The sequence below is a fragment of the Pseudocercospora fijiensis genome, assembly GCF_000340215.1.
Source record: "Pseudocercospora fijiensis CIRAD86 unplaced genomic scaffold MYCFIscaffold_2, whole genome shotgun sequence".
Classification (NCBI taxonomy): domain Eukaryota; kingdom Fungi; phylum Ascomycota; class Dothideomycetes; order Mycosphaerellales; family Mycosphaerellaceae; genus Pseudocercospora; species Pseudocercospora fijiensis.
In genome coordinates this window covers 2469620-2489348 of record NW_006921533.1, presented here as the reverse complement: position 1 = coordinate 2489348, position 19729 = coordinate 2469620, and the positions used below count along the sequence as shown (strand labels likewise).

Genomic DNA, 19729 nt, shown 5'->3' with positions numbered 1-19729 from the left:
AGTAGGGGAAGGGGATAGGGGTTGCTTTCGGGAAGTCGAGCTTGTTTAAGCCTAAGCGCGCGCACTAACCTCCGCACGGACCACCACGGCTCTATCCGATTGGTCAGATCGGTAGTCAGGCCGGTTATTTCGGTGGTTGGGATTGCTGTATCCCTGCGTGGCCGCACTGAGGCCTCGGGACATCTTGGGCCGAACGGCTACTGTGCTGCACGTACAGCGTCTTACCACTTTCACTCCGATGTTTTAGATGCCGGATGAGAACAGCCCTGGACGGCTTGTCGCTGCATATGATGCACTGGTCTGCGGAGTGCAGTCGTCGTGCCCACATCTAAAGACCACGGGATGATGCACGGTGCCTTACATGTGTAGCGTGGCGATGTCCGGGATTATTGAGGTTCGGCATTGTAGAATAGTTCGAGCACAGCAAGAGGATTCCAGTCTGACTACATACAAAGTAACACCACCGAAGAATTTTGCACATTATGGCCGGCATCATACTGAGTCTGCTAATACCTGCACTTGCTTCTGGGTATGCCATCTCCAGTTCACGCTCACCACTGCCTCATGCTGATAGAAAGCTTAGATTCGTCGATTACGGCGATGTGCTTCCAGCATCTTACAGCTTGGGCGCTGCCTATAGCCTCGACACCCCTTTGCAATATGGCCGGCACCCAATAACGCTCAACAACTCGTCCCCAACCCTGACGATCGACTACGGTTCAGAAGTGGCTGGCTTTCCGTTCTTTGACGTCGAGGACATCTCAGCATCGACGCAAATCGAGGTGAAGTATGCCGAGGACTTCACAGCGTTCGACAATGCGTATAGCGACGGTCCATGGACGTTCAGCAATGGCCTATCGAGCTCGTTCCGTACCGAGACATTCAATCTTACTGAGCCAGGTCGCTTTGAGTGGCCTCTGATCCAAGGAGGCCAAAGATGGCAGACTGTCGAGCTTCTAACGAACACCACAATTACCTTCCGAACGCTTGGCCTTAAGTTGACTTCTGAGAACATTCCTCCTGCTCATGTGGCCGGACAGCTGCAGACCTCAAACTCAATATACAACAAGATATGGGATCTCGGAGCCAGAGTCGTACAGGCTGCTTGTGTCGATGCCGGAAATGCGCCCTCGACTTGGCAGATTACAACCGATGGTGCCTACGTGCTCGGTCAACAAACAGCCCAGTCGGGCAAAGGCACTACTTTCGGAAACTACACGCTATCGTTCTCAACCAAGATCGTCAGAGGTGGCACAGGGTGGCGAGTAGCCAGCAGCATAGCGCCATATGGCTCGCTATTTTATCTCACATCGAATTACCCAGACGATGCTGTCTTCATAAACACGGACAGCACGCTGCTCCCGCCCAACACGTTGGTCTACAACTACGGATATTCGATCGTCAATCAGTCTACACTCGAGACCGGAGGGAATCATTACTTCCCGATCAGTACCACCATGGTTGAAGATACATGGTACAACATCAGCACTACCATAACGTCTGATGGCTTTTCGGTGGCGATTGATGGCGTATCTGTGGCATTTGTGGCAAACTCTGAAGCAAAGATACTGAGTGCCTCATCTCTCCTCGCGCCTACTCGAGTCACTGATGGCACTTGGGGTTTCGGGCCATGGAATGGACAAGCTGCATACTTCAAAGATGTGATCGTCACTGCTGAAAATGGTACGAATCTATACAACAACCCAATGACTGACGAGTCTGTTCTCGCGGAGTATGGTGTGGCCGCGCTAGACTCCTCAGTGTGTCTTGACGGAGCAAAGCGAGACCGCCTCGTCTGGGCTGGTGACTTTTACCACACGACTCGCGTCCTTGGCTCATCAACTGCAAGATGGGACTACGTCTTGGGTAGCATCGATTTTGTGATGAGCTTTCAGCGTAAAGAATCTCCCTACAAAGGCTTCGTGCCAATAAGTGCCGGCATGGGCTCACGACCAGAGTACTCAAACGCATTCATCTACCAGTACGCAGGCCTAATCGACTACCAAGACCTTTTCCTTGCTGCAATCGGACACTACTTCTGGAGCACAGGTGACAGCCAAGGCCTTTCAAAGCATTGGAACGGTATCAAAGACCTATTCAACGCTCGACTCGCATACATCGATCCATACTCCGGCCTCATGGCCGGTGAGAACGCCTACTACTTCCTAGGTCCAGTCAACGGCAGCGCAGTAACAGGTCTCGCAGCCTATGCATACAAATCTCTAATCCCTCTCGCTGAAGCCTACAACGACACATCAGCTGCGCTCCTCTTATCCCAAGTCTCCAAAAATTTAACCCAAGCCCTCAATTCACACCTGTGGAACCCAGATCTCGAAGTCTACTCCCTCGACATCTCATCACCAACAAACTTCTCCCAAGCCGGAATCGCCTGGTCCATCCTTTCCGGCGCAGCGAACGACACCCAAGCTACATCTTCCCTTTCGCATCTCTCTTCTTTACGTCTAGACTGCGGCTATAAGTCCTCCTCTTCCGATGCAGATTCGCCTACCACCCAGCTCTCACCAAACATAGGAGGATTCACACTCGAAGCCCTTCTCAAAACCAAGTCCTCAAATCACACCATCGCAAAATCTTTCTTAGACGACTTCTGGTCTAAAATGGTCACACAGCCCGAATACAACTCGGGAGCGAGCTGGGAGTATCTATTTCCTGATGGAAAACCTGGCATCAACCTCACCACTTCTCTGGCACATCCTTGGGGCGCGGGACCGACGTATGTGTTGCCAGAATATGTTCTCGGTGTGCAGGCTATGAGTCCTGGATTCAGGACGTGGAAATTCGAACCGATGTTGGGTGTGCTGGGGTTGACGGAGGTGAATGGGACTGTTGTGACGCCGTATGGGAAGATAGAAGCGAAGTGGGAGATTGATGGGGAGTGTGCGATTGTGTCAGTTTCTGTGCCGAAAAATGGGACGTATGGGGTTTTGGTATTACCAGATGGGGCTTATGTAGAGCATGATGGGAAGAGTGGGAAGATTGAGCTACATGATCGTGAAACACAACTCAGAATACGTGGCTGGCGCACGTAGGCGCAGAGTACCTTCTGTACAGCTTTCTGATGCAGGTGATCTAATAGTGATTTACGCCTTCCCGGCTTCAATCTCCTTCTTTCTGTCCTCTGCTTCTTTCTCAGCCTGTCGTCGCTTCTCCTCTCGCTCAAGCTGATCTGGTCTTCGAACGGCGATGTCCTTGGCCTTGATGTCACTAAACAACGCTTTGAGGACTTTCTCCACAGTCCAGCATCCAATGTAGTCAACAATCATGACAGATACCATTTGCACCTTGAATTCCAGGGTGAAAGGTGTCAGCTTCAGCTTCTCGTTGATCTCAGGTACGAATTCTGTCGCGCAGGAGAACGCGACAGCAGAAACAAGGACGATGCCCCAGTACATGCCCTTGTTCTCCTTGATCGACTCTCGGAACGGACGGCCTTGGTAGTTGATGGCGAATGTGGAGATCTGTTGGATGAGCTGAAGGAGGTAGATGGCAGAGTTGAGGAGAGACGGTTCGAAGTCGCCCTCGAGATCGACCTGACTGCGATCCTTCTTCGGCTCGAAGCGGTGCACGACGTTAGAGATGTAGACCAGCGTCACAATGTGTACTGCGAACTGCGCGAGCACGGATGGAATGATGTACCAGTTCCAGATGTTGCTCTGCGGTCGCTCTTTTGAAAGCTGCTCGACAGACTTGGCGCGTGAGATGCTCAAGAAGCACACGCTCATGAGCATACCACTGATGGTGACTTGACCATCTCCGAACTTAATGCCGTCGAGATAGAGCACGGACAAGCTGTAAGCACTGATCAAACAGTTCAGGGCCAAGATCTTGTACATCTGGATAGTCGCCACGAGTGTGCAGCGGCCTTGTCGGATGATATTGGGAATAGCAACGACATTGGCGAGTTTGCTGGTGAATGGCGCGGCGACGGAGGCGTCACCGAGCTTGATGGTAGGTGGCTCGTCGGCGTTCAGCTCGTCCTCAAGCATCGACATAGACAACTTCTCTGCCATCTGGCTGGCAGCATTCTGTGCGCGCTCCTTCTTCTGTTCTTGCGGTGATTTTGGTCCGTTAGATCGTGCAATTTCTTGCACGGCTTGTGGAGGTGGAGTGTACTTGCCGACATCGCCATTGGCAGACCCGTCTTCAGCTGCTGCCTTTTGAGCTTCAAGCTGCGCCTTTGCAGAATTCTCGCGTTCCATTGCCTTCTCATAGTGAGGATTCTTTGGTCCGGGAGGATAGAGATGAGCAATGGCTGGCGGCACAGGTGGGTCGGGCTGGTTGAAGCGATTCATCATGGCTTTCTGCTTCTCATATAGCTCCTTCATCTTAGTCTCGCGGAAGTTCTTGGCGATTTTGTCCATGTCCTCCTTGCTGCCGTTCAGAAGAGCCACACCAACGTGCGCTTGCTTGAGAGCACCAACATCATTCGTGCCATCTCCTGCCATGAGCGTGGTGTAACCTTGGTCCTTGAGTCCCAAAAGAATCTCTTCCTTCTGCTTCGGCGAGACACGAGCATACACCCATGTATAACGAAGCAGTGAAGGTAGAGCTGCAGAGTCCTTGAACTTGGACAGGCCGTAGCCGGTCACGCAAAGATCCTTGTTCTTGATGATCTCTGGGTCGAGAGGCTTGCTCGTATCGACAGGAATGTTAACTTTATCATCAACGCTCCTCCACACAAGCTTCTCCCCACTGTCGTCGTTCTCAGGAGCGTCCAAAATCAAGACATCGCGGTCGACGATTTCCACCTGGCGTGCAACGTGTACAGCAGTCAGAGGATTATCTCCAGTGATCATGACCACGCGATGACTGCTCTCATTGAGCATGCGCACAGCTTTGATTGCATCTTCCTTGAGCGGGCACTGAAGCACCAAAAAGCCTGAGAAATGCAACTCGCTTTCCACCTCTTCTCGCTTCAGGTCGTTGACTCTCTTTTGCGGAATCTCGTCAGTCGTGGAAATCCACTTGTAGCCGAGAGCGAGAACACGTGCGCCATTTCTACTGAAGTACTTGAAAGTCTCCTCGTACTTGGGCGGCACATCAACAAGCATTTTACGAATTGTTTCTGGGGCGCCTTTGACACCAACGAATGTGCCTTTCTTCTTTTGACCGGTCTGGCGATCGGTCGTGATAGCAGTGGCGACGGTGCTCTGCCTCTTCAAAGCAGACGAGAATTGGAATCGGCGACGGATTTGAACAATGTCTGATGCAGAAGCACCTCTCTTGTGTGTGCCAACTTTTGCAGCGAGAGTATCGTTCTTGCCAAGAGTCCAGCCAAGAGACTGGAGTGTGGCCTTCTCCATGGGTTCTCCTACAACATCGCCCTCTTCCAGCTTCACAAGCGCATGAGCGGTGGCCAATGTCAAGGTAGTCTCCAAAGCCGTGTCAGTGATCTTCGTGAGCTGGCTGTGCGCACCATCTGCTTCTGTCTTAACCCTGGCATCTTTCTCTCGAAGAAAGAGGCCGGCGATACCCTCGACAACCAAGTCCTCGCCTGTAAGAGTGCCCGTCTTGTCAAAACAAGCTACGTCCACGCGGCCAGCAAAAGGTATCCGGAATGGTTCGGTGCAAAAGATGGCGTACTTGCTCAATGCTGCCAGACTAGTGTTTACAGCCAGACTCAGCTCCATGGGCAGCTCCGGAGGGACGACAGACGTGATGATGAGTACACAATCCAGGAGGAGTTTTGATCTCTTGCGATCTTGCTTGACACCTTCTTCCCAGACATACCACGATGCGACAATGGCGAAGACAGTCAAGAATAAGATGAATAGTAGGGCCTCGACATTATTGGCGCTGACACGCTCAGTGGAGTATATCATGGTACGGACGAGGGCACCTTGGTTGGTCTCGAATCCAGTCTTGATAACGATGGCCAACGCGCCTTTGTCTGGAGCTGGAGGTATTCCAGAAAGAACCTGGGGCACGGTCTCTAGTGCATCTGATGAAGCGGTGCCGTGTTGGACTTGCAGAACCTTTGTACCACCCCAAAGGAAGGCATTCTTGTCCAGGCCTTCAGGTTCTAATCTGGCATCCGAAGGCCGGAGCTGAATTGAGTCCTTCAAAACAGGTGTACTCTCGCCCGAAAGCATGGCTTCGTTGACAATCGCGCTGCCCTCGACGAGGAGCATATCGCAAGCAACACCGCTGTCCTCTTTTGTCCGGCTTACAGACACCAGGTCACCCGGGAGCAATTCGTCGCTCTTGGCTTCAATCCATTTCTTTTGCCTGTACACCCAAACATCGTATGGCTTAATGCTCATGCCACGAAATTCGGTCAAAGTCCGCTGCCGTTGCCAGACCACAGTGCTTTCGAAGACCACCAGCATGAAAAGCGTGAACAAGCTGTAGTACCAGTACTCGTCCAGCATCCACAACCCCACACAGAATATCTGGAAGACGAAGAAGGGCGCAACGGCATGCTCTTTGAAGAGTTCGGTGAATGTTGGCACTGGGATATCGAAGACGTTCTTGCCGTAGTACTGTTGCAATCTTTCGATTTCGTCGGCCTTCTCGAGGCCTTTTGATTGCTGATATGTGCCGATCGTTGGCTTCGGGTCTTGATCGATACCATATGACAGCGGCGCGAAAGTTCCCTTCTGTTCATCGTATAGGAATCGTCTCTTCTGGAACAAAAAGCTGATATTCTCCCTGCCTGAGACTCGCTCCTTCTCAATCGTACAAATCTCACTGGCACCAGCATTTTCCTCGGGTATGACCTTGATCAAGCCAGCGTCTCGCACGCTCTTTGCAGAAGTCGCAGTGAACCAGGCGCGAATGTTGACGTTCCAGAATGTCATCAACCATATCAGCGACTGCAGGCAGAAAATACTACCCGAGAAGACGAATGTCCATTCTTGACCCTGAATATACTGATCGTAGCTCTCTTGAGAGAGATAGAAGCTGAAGAAAATGGGCCAGAGGATGGCGAAAGGCCAGATGTAAGCGTGGAAGAAGAAGGGTATGGGATTATGTAGTGACGCCGATTTGATCGTCGGGTTATCGACGAGCGCTTTCGCCCTGCGTGCCATAGTCAGCGCTATATTTCTGCAGTTACCGAGTCGCGCTGGCAGCATACATGATGGCGGTCGAGAAGCGGAAGAGGAAGGAGGAAGGCGAATCCAAAAAGTCCCACGTATCTTCAGCGCTACATCACCGCGCGGCGAACGTCTACGCCGACCCTGCCAAGCCATGTCAATCACATCACGTGTGTCTTCTCTTCCTCCTCTCGACTCTCACTTCCAAATTCCATACTCATCGCTCGCTGCGGTCAGGCACACTGATGCTCCGTACTGATTTGGACTCGATGCCGTCGAAGCCACAGCACATACCGCGACCACGCCAAAACCCTGTATTGCATGCTCGAGCGCAAAGATGACAGCATTGCTCTCACGAGTTTGTCACCACAAGATGGAAGACAAGGCGAGGCGAGTGACAACACAGGTCCTGATACCGGGCGCACTGTACCAGCACTTCATGGATACGATTCCCCTCTTCAAGGCAGTAGTCCGACTCGGTCTAGTCTCCCCTGCACTGTAGACTCTTCGCGCACCCAGAATCGATGGCTCAGAACGTGTCTCGATGATTCCCGCGAGCGGGAGAACATCCTTCTCCAGGCCTGAACACCTGTTCCTCTCGAACGCTGAAGGCCTGGACAACGATGGCCATCAATCACTCCACCTTTCGTACACGAATTGCAGCTTCAACATCGCATTGGCTGCATACCACTTGCCGACTGCTTCAGCCTGCTGCGAATTCTGGACACTCGGCTACCGAGTAGTGATGGCCTGGCCAGAGACGTCCCAAGTCGCGAGATGCAGGAGCTATATGACGAAAATCTATCATATGATGCTCTGGCCCATGGCGGATGAGCGACCAAGGGATTCTGGACCACCCTCAAGATCATTGTTTGTTCTGCACTTCGTGATGCGAACCCTCTGTAGACTTCTTACATGTATGAAGCCACTGCTTACACTTCCCACATACGTTAGCGCCGATAAGAAGGGCTTTCTGCGGGACCGTTCGACTCTGTGACGATCAGGGTTCCACCGAGTCAGGACAGCTATCACCATCATATTTCCTGCAAATTGGCTTCTTCTGTCAAAATCACAAAACAGATTGCGTTATCGATCGACCAAGTCAGTCTATAGCCCGAATTGACAATCGACGTGGCACTGACATTCTTTGGTCATGCAAGGCGGCTCTAATGCCACTCGAAAATCATACGCACCTGGCTTCCGAGGATGCCCAGAGATGTCGGGTGAACGATGTCGCTGTGCCCACATTTCAGGAACTCTGTGCCTGGCGTTCCGTCTGAGCATGAGGTGACGGTCCGGGATCTTGTCACAAGATTTGTGTGGTCGGGCTCGGCACGCATTATTTAGACTCGACTCAACCATGGGTATGCCAGGCCTCTCTCTCTCTCCGTGCAGCCACCAAAATATCGTCCTTGATGATGGCCAGATGATCCGTATACCGACCGCGTCGTCGTCACATCATCACTTGAACAATGAATGGCAGCAGAATGCAGCCTCCAGGGTAGGTAGCAGCAGAATCTTTCCCGTTCGATGCAGCTTGCCGCCCTTGCTTCTAGTAGGCACCTTGCGCAGTAGGTTTAGAAGGGCAGTTGCGCTCCGTGCACGCGGCAGTGGCACCCCTTAGCGCCTCAACATGTGAATAAGCTCCGTGCAGTTATCCGTACGTAAAGGATTAAGTGAATAAAAGCACGGGTAACTGCACGAGCTCGTATAGTCAACCGTATACCCTTATATAAAGGAAAATACGCTAATTAGACCCTGCGCTAGGCCGTTAGTAGTTAAGTAAAGGAGTGTGCTAAATCCTTAGCTAAATAGCTTAAACCCTGTCTCCGCCTTCTATTAAATTTAGTTTTCTAGTATAGTAGCTATTACCTACTAGCTACTATATACTCCTTATATATATATATAAAGACGGTAAGTCTAGTAAGAGGTAGATAAAGGTCGCTAGGCGGCTGCTAAGGGTTATATAGGTCTAGTAGCCTATATACAATTACTCTAAGAGCTGTTATAGGAACAGCTACGGAGACCTCGGTAGAGAGTAATTATAATTAGAACTAGTCCGTACCTCGAGAGAGGTATATATTAGGCTTCTAAGAGCACTATAGATGCCTAGACTACCGTGTTTGTTAGCAAACTAGCCCTTCTAAGCATTATAGCGGCTCTAGTAACCCTAACACACACCCTGCCTAGTATTACTACCCTCCTTAATCTAGGTTTCGACTTCTCGCGGAGCGATCTATACCCTCGCTTAGGTCTATATATACTACTTGCTACCTTCCGTAACTATTATAGTTAACTAGTACTATACAGTCTAACCTATTACTTAGCAGCTAGTCTAGTTAATAGGCCTATTTCTATACTAATTAAGTCTGTTTCTACGCTATCTTAAGGGCCTGTTTTAACGCTAATCTAGCTAGTTTCTACGCTAATCTAGCTAGTTTCTACGCTAGTTACGGCGTCTGTTTCTACGCTAATTCTAGCGCTAGTTACTATACTAATTAGCGCTCTATCCGACAGTCAAACTAATAGCTAAACCTTAGTTAACTCTAGACCTTCTTAAGACGAGATTATTGCTACTTCTGTCGCTAAGGAGTATAGCAATATCCGAGTTAATAGCAATAGCTATGTCTCTTCGGACGGCGAGCTTACCCTTACTAAGGTTAGTGCTATAACAGCCTATAAACGAGTAACTAGCAAGGTGCGTAAGTAGAATAATAGCTTTAAGGCTATTATTCTTGCTAGTTAGCCGACAAGTAAGCTAACACTCGGTAATCTAGTAAGGGCTTATCGGGCTATAATTAAGCGCCGAGTTGTTGCTAGAAGACCGTTAGAAGCGGCTTCCGGTATAGTTGTTGCAGAGACTCTTTAAGACTAGCTTCTTAACTAGGCTATAGAGACACTATTTCGACTAGATAAGATATAGCGTAAGAAGGTATTAAATACTAAGGAATTAAGGGCATTTAACTACCCTACTAAGAATATACGTAACGCTATGCTATCGACGCTGTCTTAGCGCAATAACTAGACTCTAGCAGCGGCTCTAGCGGCGGCTCTAGCAGCGGCTCTAGCGGTAGCTCTAATAACGCCTATCTAGAGAGTAGAAGTTATCGACTTATCTACGCTAAGTACGGCCGATAGTAATACTGCTTAGCTTACTAAGCGTCGTCGCTTAGACTTCGAGTCTAAACAGCTTTAGAGAGGGTCGTAGGCTTAAGGAGCTATACTTAAAGAGGTACTATCGCCTATGTTTAATATACTAAGGATACTAGCTAAAGGCTGTAGCTTAAGACGTAGAATTAGATCGCTATTCGAGTCTTTAAGTGTCTCTATTATTAGCGCCGCTAGCGAGGCGCCGAATATACTAAGTCCTACTAGATTTGTAAGCGCCGGAGGCGACTTAAGCGCCGTAATAGGCGCGGCGGTAAAAGAGGTTAAATTAAAGATAGTATATTAACTTAATACTATCTAATCTAGTATTTAAGCCCTATAGGCGACGATAACTGCTTCGTTGCTATTAAGGCCGTTTCTATTGTCTTAAATAGAGCTTCCTTCTAATAATATTATTATAGGCAGTTAAACGGACTCGATAGATAACGACGATAATAGCGACGGCTTCGTAGACCTTAATACCCTCGACGATAAGGTATTCTCGTAGATAATTTAATATATTAGGTTAGTATTAGTATTAGGGTAAAGCAACTACAGTCTATCTTGTTATCGTATGTTGTAATTACTTAGTTAGTATCCTTCTTTTATAGCTACCTCTTCGAAATCGCAGTCTCGTTTAGTACGAGAGTGCTAAGACTGTTGTTTTCTATACAAATCGCAGGGTTTAAACTCGGTCGTAGAACGCGCTTTCGATCGCTAAGAGGGTAGCGTGAAATATAGTATATATCGTAGTATATAGCTCGAAGTGAGGCGGAAAGCCGACCTTTACTCGCTTAGTAAGCGGGCTTTAATCTTCTACGATTTACTACGCGACAACGTATAGGTCGTTTTCGTTCTTTTTTGGATTATTTAACGCACCGCATACTAAAGATTATAGGGCTAGTAATAGGTTAGAAAAATAGTAATGTTATTATTATATTTAAGGTCGTAAAGCATTATTTGCGGTATACTACGCGCTAGTACGGGTATACCCGTTTTCAACAGTTCTACTATCTTCTATTATTATTTAATCTATATCTATTATATTAACAACCTTAATCTTATTAGTCTTATGCTCTAGTACGACCGTACGACTATATCTAAACGAAACACCGCTATCGAGCGCCTCTTTACCTATATAGAAACCCGCTCTAAAATCCCTACTATAGCGTAGAAGGTTACCGTCGGCTAGTTAAGCTACTAGAGGTAGTAGTAGCGGCGGTAGATTAGCGAGGTACTTATACACACTCGGCGGCCTAGTTTTATATAGGCGGCTAATCTTGTTTCTACGATAACAAGTTAGGCAATTAGTAAGCAGTATTACGACTAAATATATAGCTCCGACCGGCATTAACTCGACTCGTAGGCTATAGAAGTACTTTATTAACTCGAAGTTATTAACTACCTTAGCAAACCCCTATTCTACCGACTGCTATATAGCACTTATTTCCTTAGCCGCCGTAGCCTCGCTAGTATTACGAAACTCGCTATTTACGGTCTTCTAGCTTCCTATAACGCTATCGACTACATTATATACCTAGTTACTATATAAGAATACCTGTTCTTCGAAGGGTCGTTATAGCTGTCTAGGTACCTCGAAATACGACTTCTATACCTCGTTAAATTTGCTCTCTATTATTAACGTTATATTACCGTAGGAGCTAGGTACTAGACTATATAGCAATATTATGCTATCTAGAAGAACAATGCCTTAATATTTAAGGCTATAGAAGTGCTTGTGTCTATTATAGAACGGCCGCTAGTTATAAGTCGGCCTATAGCACTTCCGTAAGGTGCTATCGATATAACTAAAGACACCCTTTATATTAATTAGTCTAGCTACCGCAACGGCTATCCGCTATAAGTATTCTTTACTTAGCCGGTTAAAGTCCTATACTAATCGCTCCTTCTATCTCCTTACTATTTAAGTATAGGCGGCATTAAATACACGACTAATCCAACCCTTACTACGACTAAAGGTCTAGCTTAGGTTCCTTTAATAACCCGGATTGCTAAGCCTTCTATATATAATATATAGTATTATTATAGGGTCGCAACGTATACGGTAAGGCAATATAATAGACCTAATATCTAGCAAATCGGCCAATTCTAATACCTATTGCTTAGTAAAGCGGAAGTTACCTTAGAAGTTAGCTTTAGGGTATGTTTCTAGTAACTATTCCTTGTCCTTTAGATATTCTCGTAGCGCTTTATATAGCCTATTGTTACGAGCCTGTCTATGCTAGTATTTACGCTTAGTCTTACCGTCTCGGCGTACCGCTAGATCTAGTAGATTATAGTCTACTTCGGAGGCTAATATAGCCGCAGTTGTTACTAGTATTCTACTATAGATAGCGACAATATCCTTGTTAGTTAAGAAGCCGTCCGAGTCGTATTCTTCTATAGTATAGCGTAGTAATTAACATCTAACCTATAGCACTAATTATAGTAAGGTCTACGACCCTAGCTGCCTCTTAGCACCGAGGTTGCTTACTAAGTAGTCTACTATAAAACGCTACCAAATTGCCTGCGTAACCTCATATAGACCGTTATCTATATTATTCACTTTCCGGCGCTAAAACGGCGCTATTCGCGGCTTCTTACATATGCTAAACGGCCGGAAACCTACTGCGCAAGGTGCCTAGTGCCGCGATTGGCTGCAGGTTGCGTTTCATATTTCACGCCCAATGTCCCTGCCACCTGCCAGCCAGCGCTCCAGTTGAAGTATCGACGTTTGACAGCCGCACAATTCGCTGCTGATTCGAGTGTCGATTCCTCCATCTTTCGCCCAAGTGCACAAACGGCCTTGAATGCTCCCTCGTCCACACTGCAAGGCATATAACCTCAGCGTACCTGGCAACTACCTGCTATAGCTTGCCGCAGCGCAGTGGGGTCAAATTTAGAACAACGCACGTTCTGCCGCACGCCCCAGTCGCTATTCTAATCCTCTGTTGATCTTGGGCAAACCGGTTTCAATCCACGACGCAGGACACTTCATCGACTTTGCTCGACCTTCCGTCGTTCCTGCCTGCAAATCTTGGGCAGCAGCAGCGTGTACATGCACCGCTTCTGCATTGCGAATTCGTCGCCAATCTTCGATACTAAAATAGCCTCGGAGGAGAGCAAGCACGACCCACGTCGCGACCAGCCTCGAGCCCGCCTTTCACGCAGCCTTTCGACTGTCGACATATCACCACACAGCCCACACCAGCGCGCGCTGTAGCGCCTTCTCCGCCGATTGAGCTGCGATCACGTAGCAGCCGGCTCGATGGGTGACTACGGGAAATGGCACAACTTTTGTCGCGACAGCGGTAGCGGGTATGCGACAATTCCAGTATGCAATCTGTTTCTGGAGTCGCGAGCAAGAGGAGGACAACCGCCGTACTTCGATGGATGTCAGCTCACCGGCATTAGCTTGAGCGGAGACGACAGACACCTTGCGAATTTGGGTAAGAGGAGACGTCACAACGTGCAATGGCACGGAGGATTAACATATGCCTAGGCTCGATACTGCTCTGCTTTATTGCGATACTGGCTTCGCTATTCCTGCTATGGCGGTCCGAACGGAAGAAGGCGGCGGTCGGCAGAAGAGAAATGCAATTCTTCCTCATGGGCTTCATCATAATCGAGATCTGCGAAATATTCACCGTCGGAGGATTTCCGCTTAATGGCGCAACACGAAGAGGCTTTTCCGCTGTCCACATCGCAGCGGTTGTGGCTACGACCTGGATTCTCTTGATGAATGGTGCAGTCGGATATCAGGTCATAGATGATGGAACTCCACTCTCACTGGCGCTCATTTTTGGATCTGCTGCTGCACTATTCATTGGCACTGGCTACATTGCACTCGATACAGGCTTCAGTTGGACGGGCTACTTTGACGACACACTGCGCGACCCGAACCAAGCCTACGCATTGTACACACTGTATCAACTGGTGCCGCTGGTGTTCCTGGTCGTATTCTTCGTGCTCGAAGCAGTTCTGGTTCTGAAGGTTTTGGGCGAGATCAGGCCTATGTGTAAGTCACAGACACTGTGTAGCATTCCCGAGCTTCCGCTGACTTGGACCAGACTTCCTTATTGGAGCTGCTCTGCTTTTCGCGATCGGCCAGATCTTCCAGTACGTGATCAGCGTGCATATATGCAACGGTACAGATGGCAAAATCAATGGTGGCTTGTTTGAGACACTCTTCACATTGCTTGCTGTCGTGACGATATGGGTCTTCTGGTCAAGTATAACGGAAGACGACTGGCCAATGCCTGCGACCGGAGCCGGCAGTACATATAACTAGGCGCCTTTTGGGTAATACGGGATAATGCTTCGTGTTTTAGCAAAGTCAGATCAGGCAGCTGGCAGTCCACAGCGCCGCTGTCATGCGTAGCTCATGGTCTTGATGACTGTTCGAGCGAGTTGAGCGTGCTTGTTGGACTCGCTGACGAGTCTACGAATCATGTTGTGCATAGCGTGTATGAGATACCTCCGAACGTTCCTATAATCTTTTCGACCGAATAATTTCGTTCCGTAAGATTCGATACATCCTCCACTGTTCTCGAACCAGCCAGCGTTTCCTGAGGCTCTGCTCTTGTGATCAAGCCCGCTGTTGATCTTGGCCCCGCTTTTCGTGACTTCAGGTTCGCTTCAACCTCGAATTCGACTTCTTTCCACTCGCATCGACATTCGTTCAGCGACCCTGCAGCAAAACAAGTGTTTCGGCAATCAATTCGCAGTCGGAGCTGATATCAAACATAGGAGCGTTCATATAGCGCTCTGATGAACTAGAACGTGGCGGCAAACGCGAGCCGGCGCGTTGTAGCTGCCGTCGAGATCACAGCATGGGGGCACTTTTCGAAGGCGAGTCAGACACTGACTCTGTCAACACCACTTCTACAGCCCTTAGTGAGGAGCATGATGTGTACGAGGTTGAGCACGTTCTTGCCGAAGAGCGCTCCATCGATGATGGTGAGACTCTCAGCCTGATGGAGTATGTACACTTCGACATGCTAACATACAAACTAGGCGTAATGAGATATCTGATTAAATGGGCTGGCTACCCGCTCTCGCAGGCAACATGGGAACCCATTGACCATATTCAAGGCGAAGAAATTATGGAAGAGTGGACTCAGCGTAAACAATTAGTGAGGGAAGGCAAAGCCAAGCCTTTCAATGTAGATGACTATGTTGCTGCTGTCGAAGAGGACATGGCTATAAAAGATGAGAAGAGCAGACGTCGCAAAGCTAAAAAGCGGAAGAAAGGCATCCAAGTCTCTTCCGACGACGAAGATGAGGGAGATGTCGGCGTTACTGGGCAATCCACGCCACTGCAAGAAAGACCCGCCAAGCGCTTGAAGGCCTCGTCACCTATCAGACGGAAAGGCGTCGCTCAAAAATTGGAAAGGAGTCGTGCTCAGCGATGGCATTCAGTATCTTCGAGCGAGGAGAGTTGTGACGAGGCCGAAAGCTCGGGAGGCGACTCGTTAGCTGAAGAGCTGGCATCCAGATCCGAAAACAGTCGCATGAAGCAGAGATCTCCAATAAAAGGTTCAGCATCGGCGACAGCATCTGTGCCAATTCCGGCTCGAACGATCAAGAGGCCAGCATCTGTTGCAAACCCGACACCAGCACCACAAGCCACGATGCCGATTTCGAGACCAGCAGAGAATACGAAGACGATACCAACAACGGCTAGGAAGAGCGCACCAAGCACTGTCGCCACACAGCAGTCTTTGGGAACAGCAAAGAGGACTTCTAAAAAGAACATAATGTCTAATTGGGATGCAGACGCAAAGCAGAGAAAGAGGCGAGCTGGAGGTGAGGGAGCACCGAGCGCATTCAGGAATCTAAAACACCAAAACAACTCCTTGAAATTTCGTGCAACAGAACCCGCGCCGGACATTCAGAACCTTGTCGTACTGGATCCGAAGACTGGAAAGGCCGTGGCCCCCAAACTTGCAATATCTGAAACGACTTCGCGATCAGCATCGCCGACAAAGTTGGTGACGCCGGTCGATCCGTCTGGAAATATCCAGGCGGTATATGGTCGCAGAACACCCCCTCCTGCAGCAAGACAGAGGACTGTGACACCTCCTTCTCCAGATCCAATAACCTCGACAGCGCCGCCAAACGATACTGCTGGAAGGCGCGCTTCGGCAGCTGCAGTCACCTACGGTCCGAAAACAACTTCAACTCGGCCACAGCTGCAAATTTCCCAATCCGCTTCTTCTGTGCACAATTCAAACTTGGCAGGTCCAACTGTACCACCGGCCTCTTCGACGTCCAGTGAGTTTCCCAGCGCATACTTCAGACGATCACCGGCACCAGTGTCGCAACAGCGCCCTCCTTCGTCACCTCCAGAACCAACCTTGGCACGCCCGGGGGACGACAAATGGCAGATCGAGACTTGCAGATACTGGTTGGCAGGGAACTGTCTATACGATGAAAGAAGCTGCAGATTCGCTCATTGGCACATTGCCGAGAAGCCGGTAGATTTCAGACATCTGGCCAACAAACAGAAGACTTGCTACTTCTGGAAGAGAGGCGGCTGCAACAAGCCGGAAGAACAGTGCAGCTATGCCCACCGCGATACAGGTATAGATGCTTTGCCACCGGGTCAAATGGAGTTTGCTGCGAAAGACCTTCGGCCTCATCACGACCCTGGCGAATCTAGTGAGCAATCACCTGCAAAGGTTGTGACCTGCTACTACTGGAAGTATGAGACTTGCAAGAAGCTAGACTGGGAGTGCAAATTCGCGCATCGCGACACCGGCGTTGTTGCTCCGCCGCCTGGAGGTTATAAGAATGGCACCAGGCAGAACGATGGCTTCAACGCTAATGAGATTCCTTTGGGTGTCCGCCCTACAGACGCTTTCGCGAGCGTGACGCCATATGGAAAAGCGCCGCTGCATATACCCGTTACAGACGCTGTTTCGGTTGCACAAGAACCTTCGACCGACCCAAGGCTGCGTCAGGCGAGAGTCTCAACGGACGTGCCACCATCACATCTATCGGACGCCTCACCTATGCAATACACTTTGTCACCTGTTCATATTGGTAATGACCAAGACCATGACCGTTCTCTGTCAAAAGAAAGCTCTATACGAGTCGACTCTATCCAACGTCGACCAAGGCTGCCTACAGTGACTGTAAAAGCTATGCTATCTCTTCTATTTGCACCGAACAACCATCCAATCTCTGATTACGTCAAGCTAGAGACATCAGATCCAGAGGGGTTGGCAAGGGTGGCTGGCACTGAACCGACTTTACGGGTCGAGAGCGTGGTCATGGCTGCTGATGTCGAGTACCTTCTCTGGGAAGAGAAGATACGCCCGCTTCAGCACACTTCTGGTGGCATAGCGCCTTACACATTTGGAGATGTCGATGCTCTTACGGATCTGTGCAGACTACACGCGTGTGGCTTGATTGCACGGCCTGACGGCTACAGTTCAACGATGCTCATCTATCCAAGCAACGCTGAGGACTGGAAGTTTGTTGACTACGACAGCCCCTCTGTTTCAGCCGAGTGTGTTCTTCGCTTTCGCATTTTCCAGCAGCTTTCTGCGCTCGACTTCACCTCGATCGCATCGCTGCCCGGTCTGGACTCGGAAAAGCCAAAATATGCAGCACGTGTCGGAGAAGATCTTGCAATGCTCGATCGAGAAGTCTTCCTTCACGGCGATATCAGGACGGTGTTCTTGATGATCCCACCGGGCGACGAACTTGAGGTGTACAGAGCGTTCTTTCATGATCTGGAGTGTAAAGTATATCATTCTGGAACTCAGGGCGCGTGGGAATACTTCAAAAAGAAGAACCAGAAGCTGGCGGTGTTTCTGCATGCAAGCGTGCCAGTGTGGCGAGTGCCCGATCTCCACCACTTTCTAGCGTCCAACAGCGCTACAATTTTCTCGGTTGGGCATGATCAAATTATGCCTCGCGCCGAACTGGACTCCCTCGATCGCAGCTGGACTCGGTTGTTCCCGCTCGGCAGTGTTCTGTTCATCACAGACGACATTCTCGTATGTCATCCAGAAAAGGCAACGGAGATCATCGACGCTTACAACAATGCGCATAGGCGCAAGCCGGAAGGCGGCGAGTTCTCGAAAATCGCTGCTAGACCGGGACTCAAATCCTTTTTGAGGGCTATCGCGTGGCAGACGTCAGATGCCCGCTACAATGAGCTCTACAAAGCAGTCTGTACTCTGTGTCCTCCTTCGGCCGAAGACCAAGCTGGCTCGGGCAATCCGTCATCAGAATCCAACCTGATTTCCGTCAACCCGGATCTGCTTCCGAGTTTTCAGGGCATATGGGAGAAGGATCCAAGGACAGCGACTAATTTCATGGTGGATTGGTTTGCTGGGTGGTCAGCATTGAATGCGACGAGATACAGGAAGTTTACGGTCTGCTATGAGCCGAAAGTTGGCACTGAGGAAGGCGAAGTTGTTGAGCATTCAAGCGTAGACACGGCTGGCTGGACCTCCAAGTATCAGCATCTTGGAGTCGTGACTATTCAACAGGCTATTGCGCAGTTTTCTAAGGCTCGTGATAAGAAGCGGTAGGCTCGGGAAGGATTAGCTATAGATATAGCATTGAGGTTACATCAAATAAGCAGCATTTCAGCGCCGAAAGACGAGCCGATCCGACCCTCCCAACCTCCTTCCACATGCCGTACTGGAAAGCCGTTGGTTGCCGACGTCACATCATTGAACCGGATTCTCAAAGAATTGAAGTATGTATCAATGGCACAGTCTTTCAGCACCCACAACCGATATTCCCCTTGCTCTACAGCAAAACATCTCATCATGGACCAGCAAAAATTGAAAGCATCTTTCCCACCCACCACCGCAGCATCAAGCCTTGACCTCCCCATCCCCAACTTAAATCTCGACTTTCGAATGTCTGTATCTTTGAACCCCAAAATCTCATTAGGAGACTCCGGCCCCTGGGGTGCAAGGAACTGGATCTCGTTTCATGGTGGTACTTGGTCCGCATCATGGGGTTCAGGAAGCGTGGAAGCTGGAGGTCAAGATTCTCAGATCGTGAATCCGGAAAGTCTGTACACCTACGTAGAGACGAATTATTTGCTCAAGACGAATGATGAGATTCCGGCGTATATTGCTGTGAAAACGACGGGGTAAGGAAGGAGTACTACCCCGATGGATGAGATATCATTACTTATCTTTGATGTTAGGTGGAGGACGGGGCCGAAGGGTGTGTTGGAGAGGTTGTTTGATCCGGAATTGGCGGATGCGGTTGATGCGAAGGAGTATAGTTTTAGACTTCATGTGAGGTTGGAGACTGGGGATAGTAGGTATGCGGAGAAGTTGAATACGGGGATGTGGATTGCTTCTGGGGCGAGGAGGGGGAAGGAAGGTGAGTAGTCAGTCAGGTCTGGGGGTTTGTTTCGAGGTCTCCGGGCTGATTTGAAACCTTCTGCCAGTGATATATGATGCCTATCGGGTCGTGTGAGACCAGTGCGGGAGTTTTGCATGCTGCCTCGGTCTTTGGTTGAGGACGCTTGACTGGAGCGATGG

At 49.4% G+C, this 19729-nt stretch overlaps 4 protein-coding genes across 4 annotated transcripts; 3 read left to right on the top strand and 1 right to left on the bottom strand.

The window, feature by feature from the left end:
* Positions 1-482: 482 nt before the first annotated feature.
* Positions 483-3050, top strand: MYCFIDRAFT_186276 (glycoside hydrolase family 78 protein; the record flags this gene model as incomplete). The annotated part of the gene is made up of 3 exons (XM_007925103.1): positions 483-501; positions 724-2659; positions 2789-3050. The coding sequence occupies 3 exons, from the start codon at positions 483-485 to the stop codon at positions 3048-3050; spliced, it is 2217 nt and encodes a 738-aa protein (XP_007923294.1).
* On the bottom strand, positions 3009-12746 carry MYCFIDRAFT_206620 (uncharacterized protein; the record flags this gene model as incomplete). The annotated part of the gene is made up of 14 exons (XM_007925102.1): positions 3009-7202; positions 7229-7274; positions 7302-7382; positions 7415-7514; positions 7556-7671; positions 7697-7721; positions 7750-7916; positions 7942-8118; positions 8183-8203; positions 8235-8360; positions 8395-8469; positions 8516-8610; positions 8663-8685; positions 12725-12746. The coding sequence occupies 14 exons, from the start codon at positions 12744-12746 to the stop codon at positions 3102-3104; spliced, it is 5175 nt and encodes a 1724-aa protein (XP_007923293.1). The 3' UTR covers positions 3009-3101.
* A 224-nt stretch (positions 12747-12970) lies between these two features.
* On the top strand, positions 12971-14714 carry MYCFIDRAFT_88443 (uncharacterized protein). The gene is made up of 3 exons (XM_007925101.1): positions 12971-13654; positions 13708-14223; positions 14276-14714. Exons 1-3 carry the CDS (start codon positions 13474-13476, stop codon positions 14494-14496), a joined length of 918 nt encoding a protein of 305 aa, XP_007923292.1. The 5' UTR covers positions 12971-13473; the 3' UTR covers positions 14497-14714.
* Positions 14715-18997: 4283 nt separating this feature from the next.
* On the top strand, positions 18998-19664 carry MYCFIDRAFT_131195 (uncharacterized protein; the record flags this gene model as incomplete). The annotated part of the gene is made up of 3 exons (XM_007925100.1): positions 18998-19329; positions 19387-19568; positions 19636-19664. The coding sequence occupies 3 exons, from the start codon at positions 18998-19000 to the stop codon at positions 19662-19664; spliced, it is 543 nt and encodes a 180-aa protein (XP_007923291.1).
* Between the last annotated feature and the right edge of the window lie 65 nt (positions 19665-19729).

Bases quoted from the DNA above. Each gene is read 5' to 3' on its own strand.
- MYCFIDRAFT_88443 (XM_007925101.1), top strand. From the start codon at position 13,474: ATGGGTGACTACGGGAAATGGCACAACTTTTGTCGCGACAGCGGTAGC. The intron at 13,655-13,707 runs GTAAGAGGAGAC...ACATATGCCTAG, and splicing joins CAGACACCTTGCGAATTTGG to GCTCGATACTGCTCTGCTTT. The intron at 14,224-14,275 runs GTAAGTCACAGA...GACTTGGACCAG, and splicing joins GGGCGAGATCAGGCCTATGT to ACTTCCTTATTGGAGCTGCT.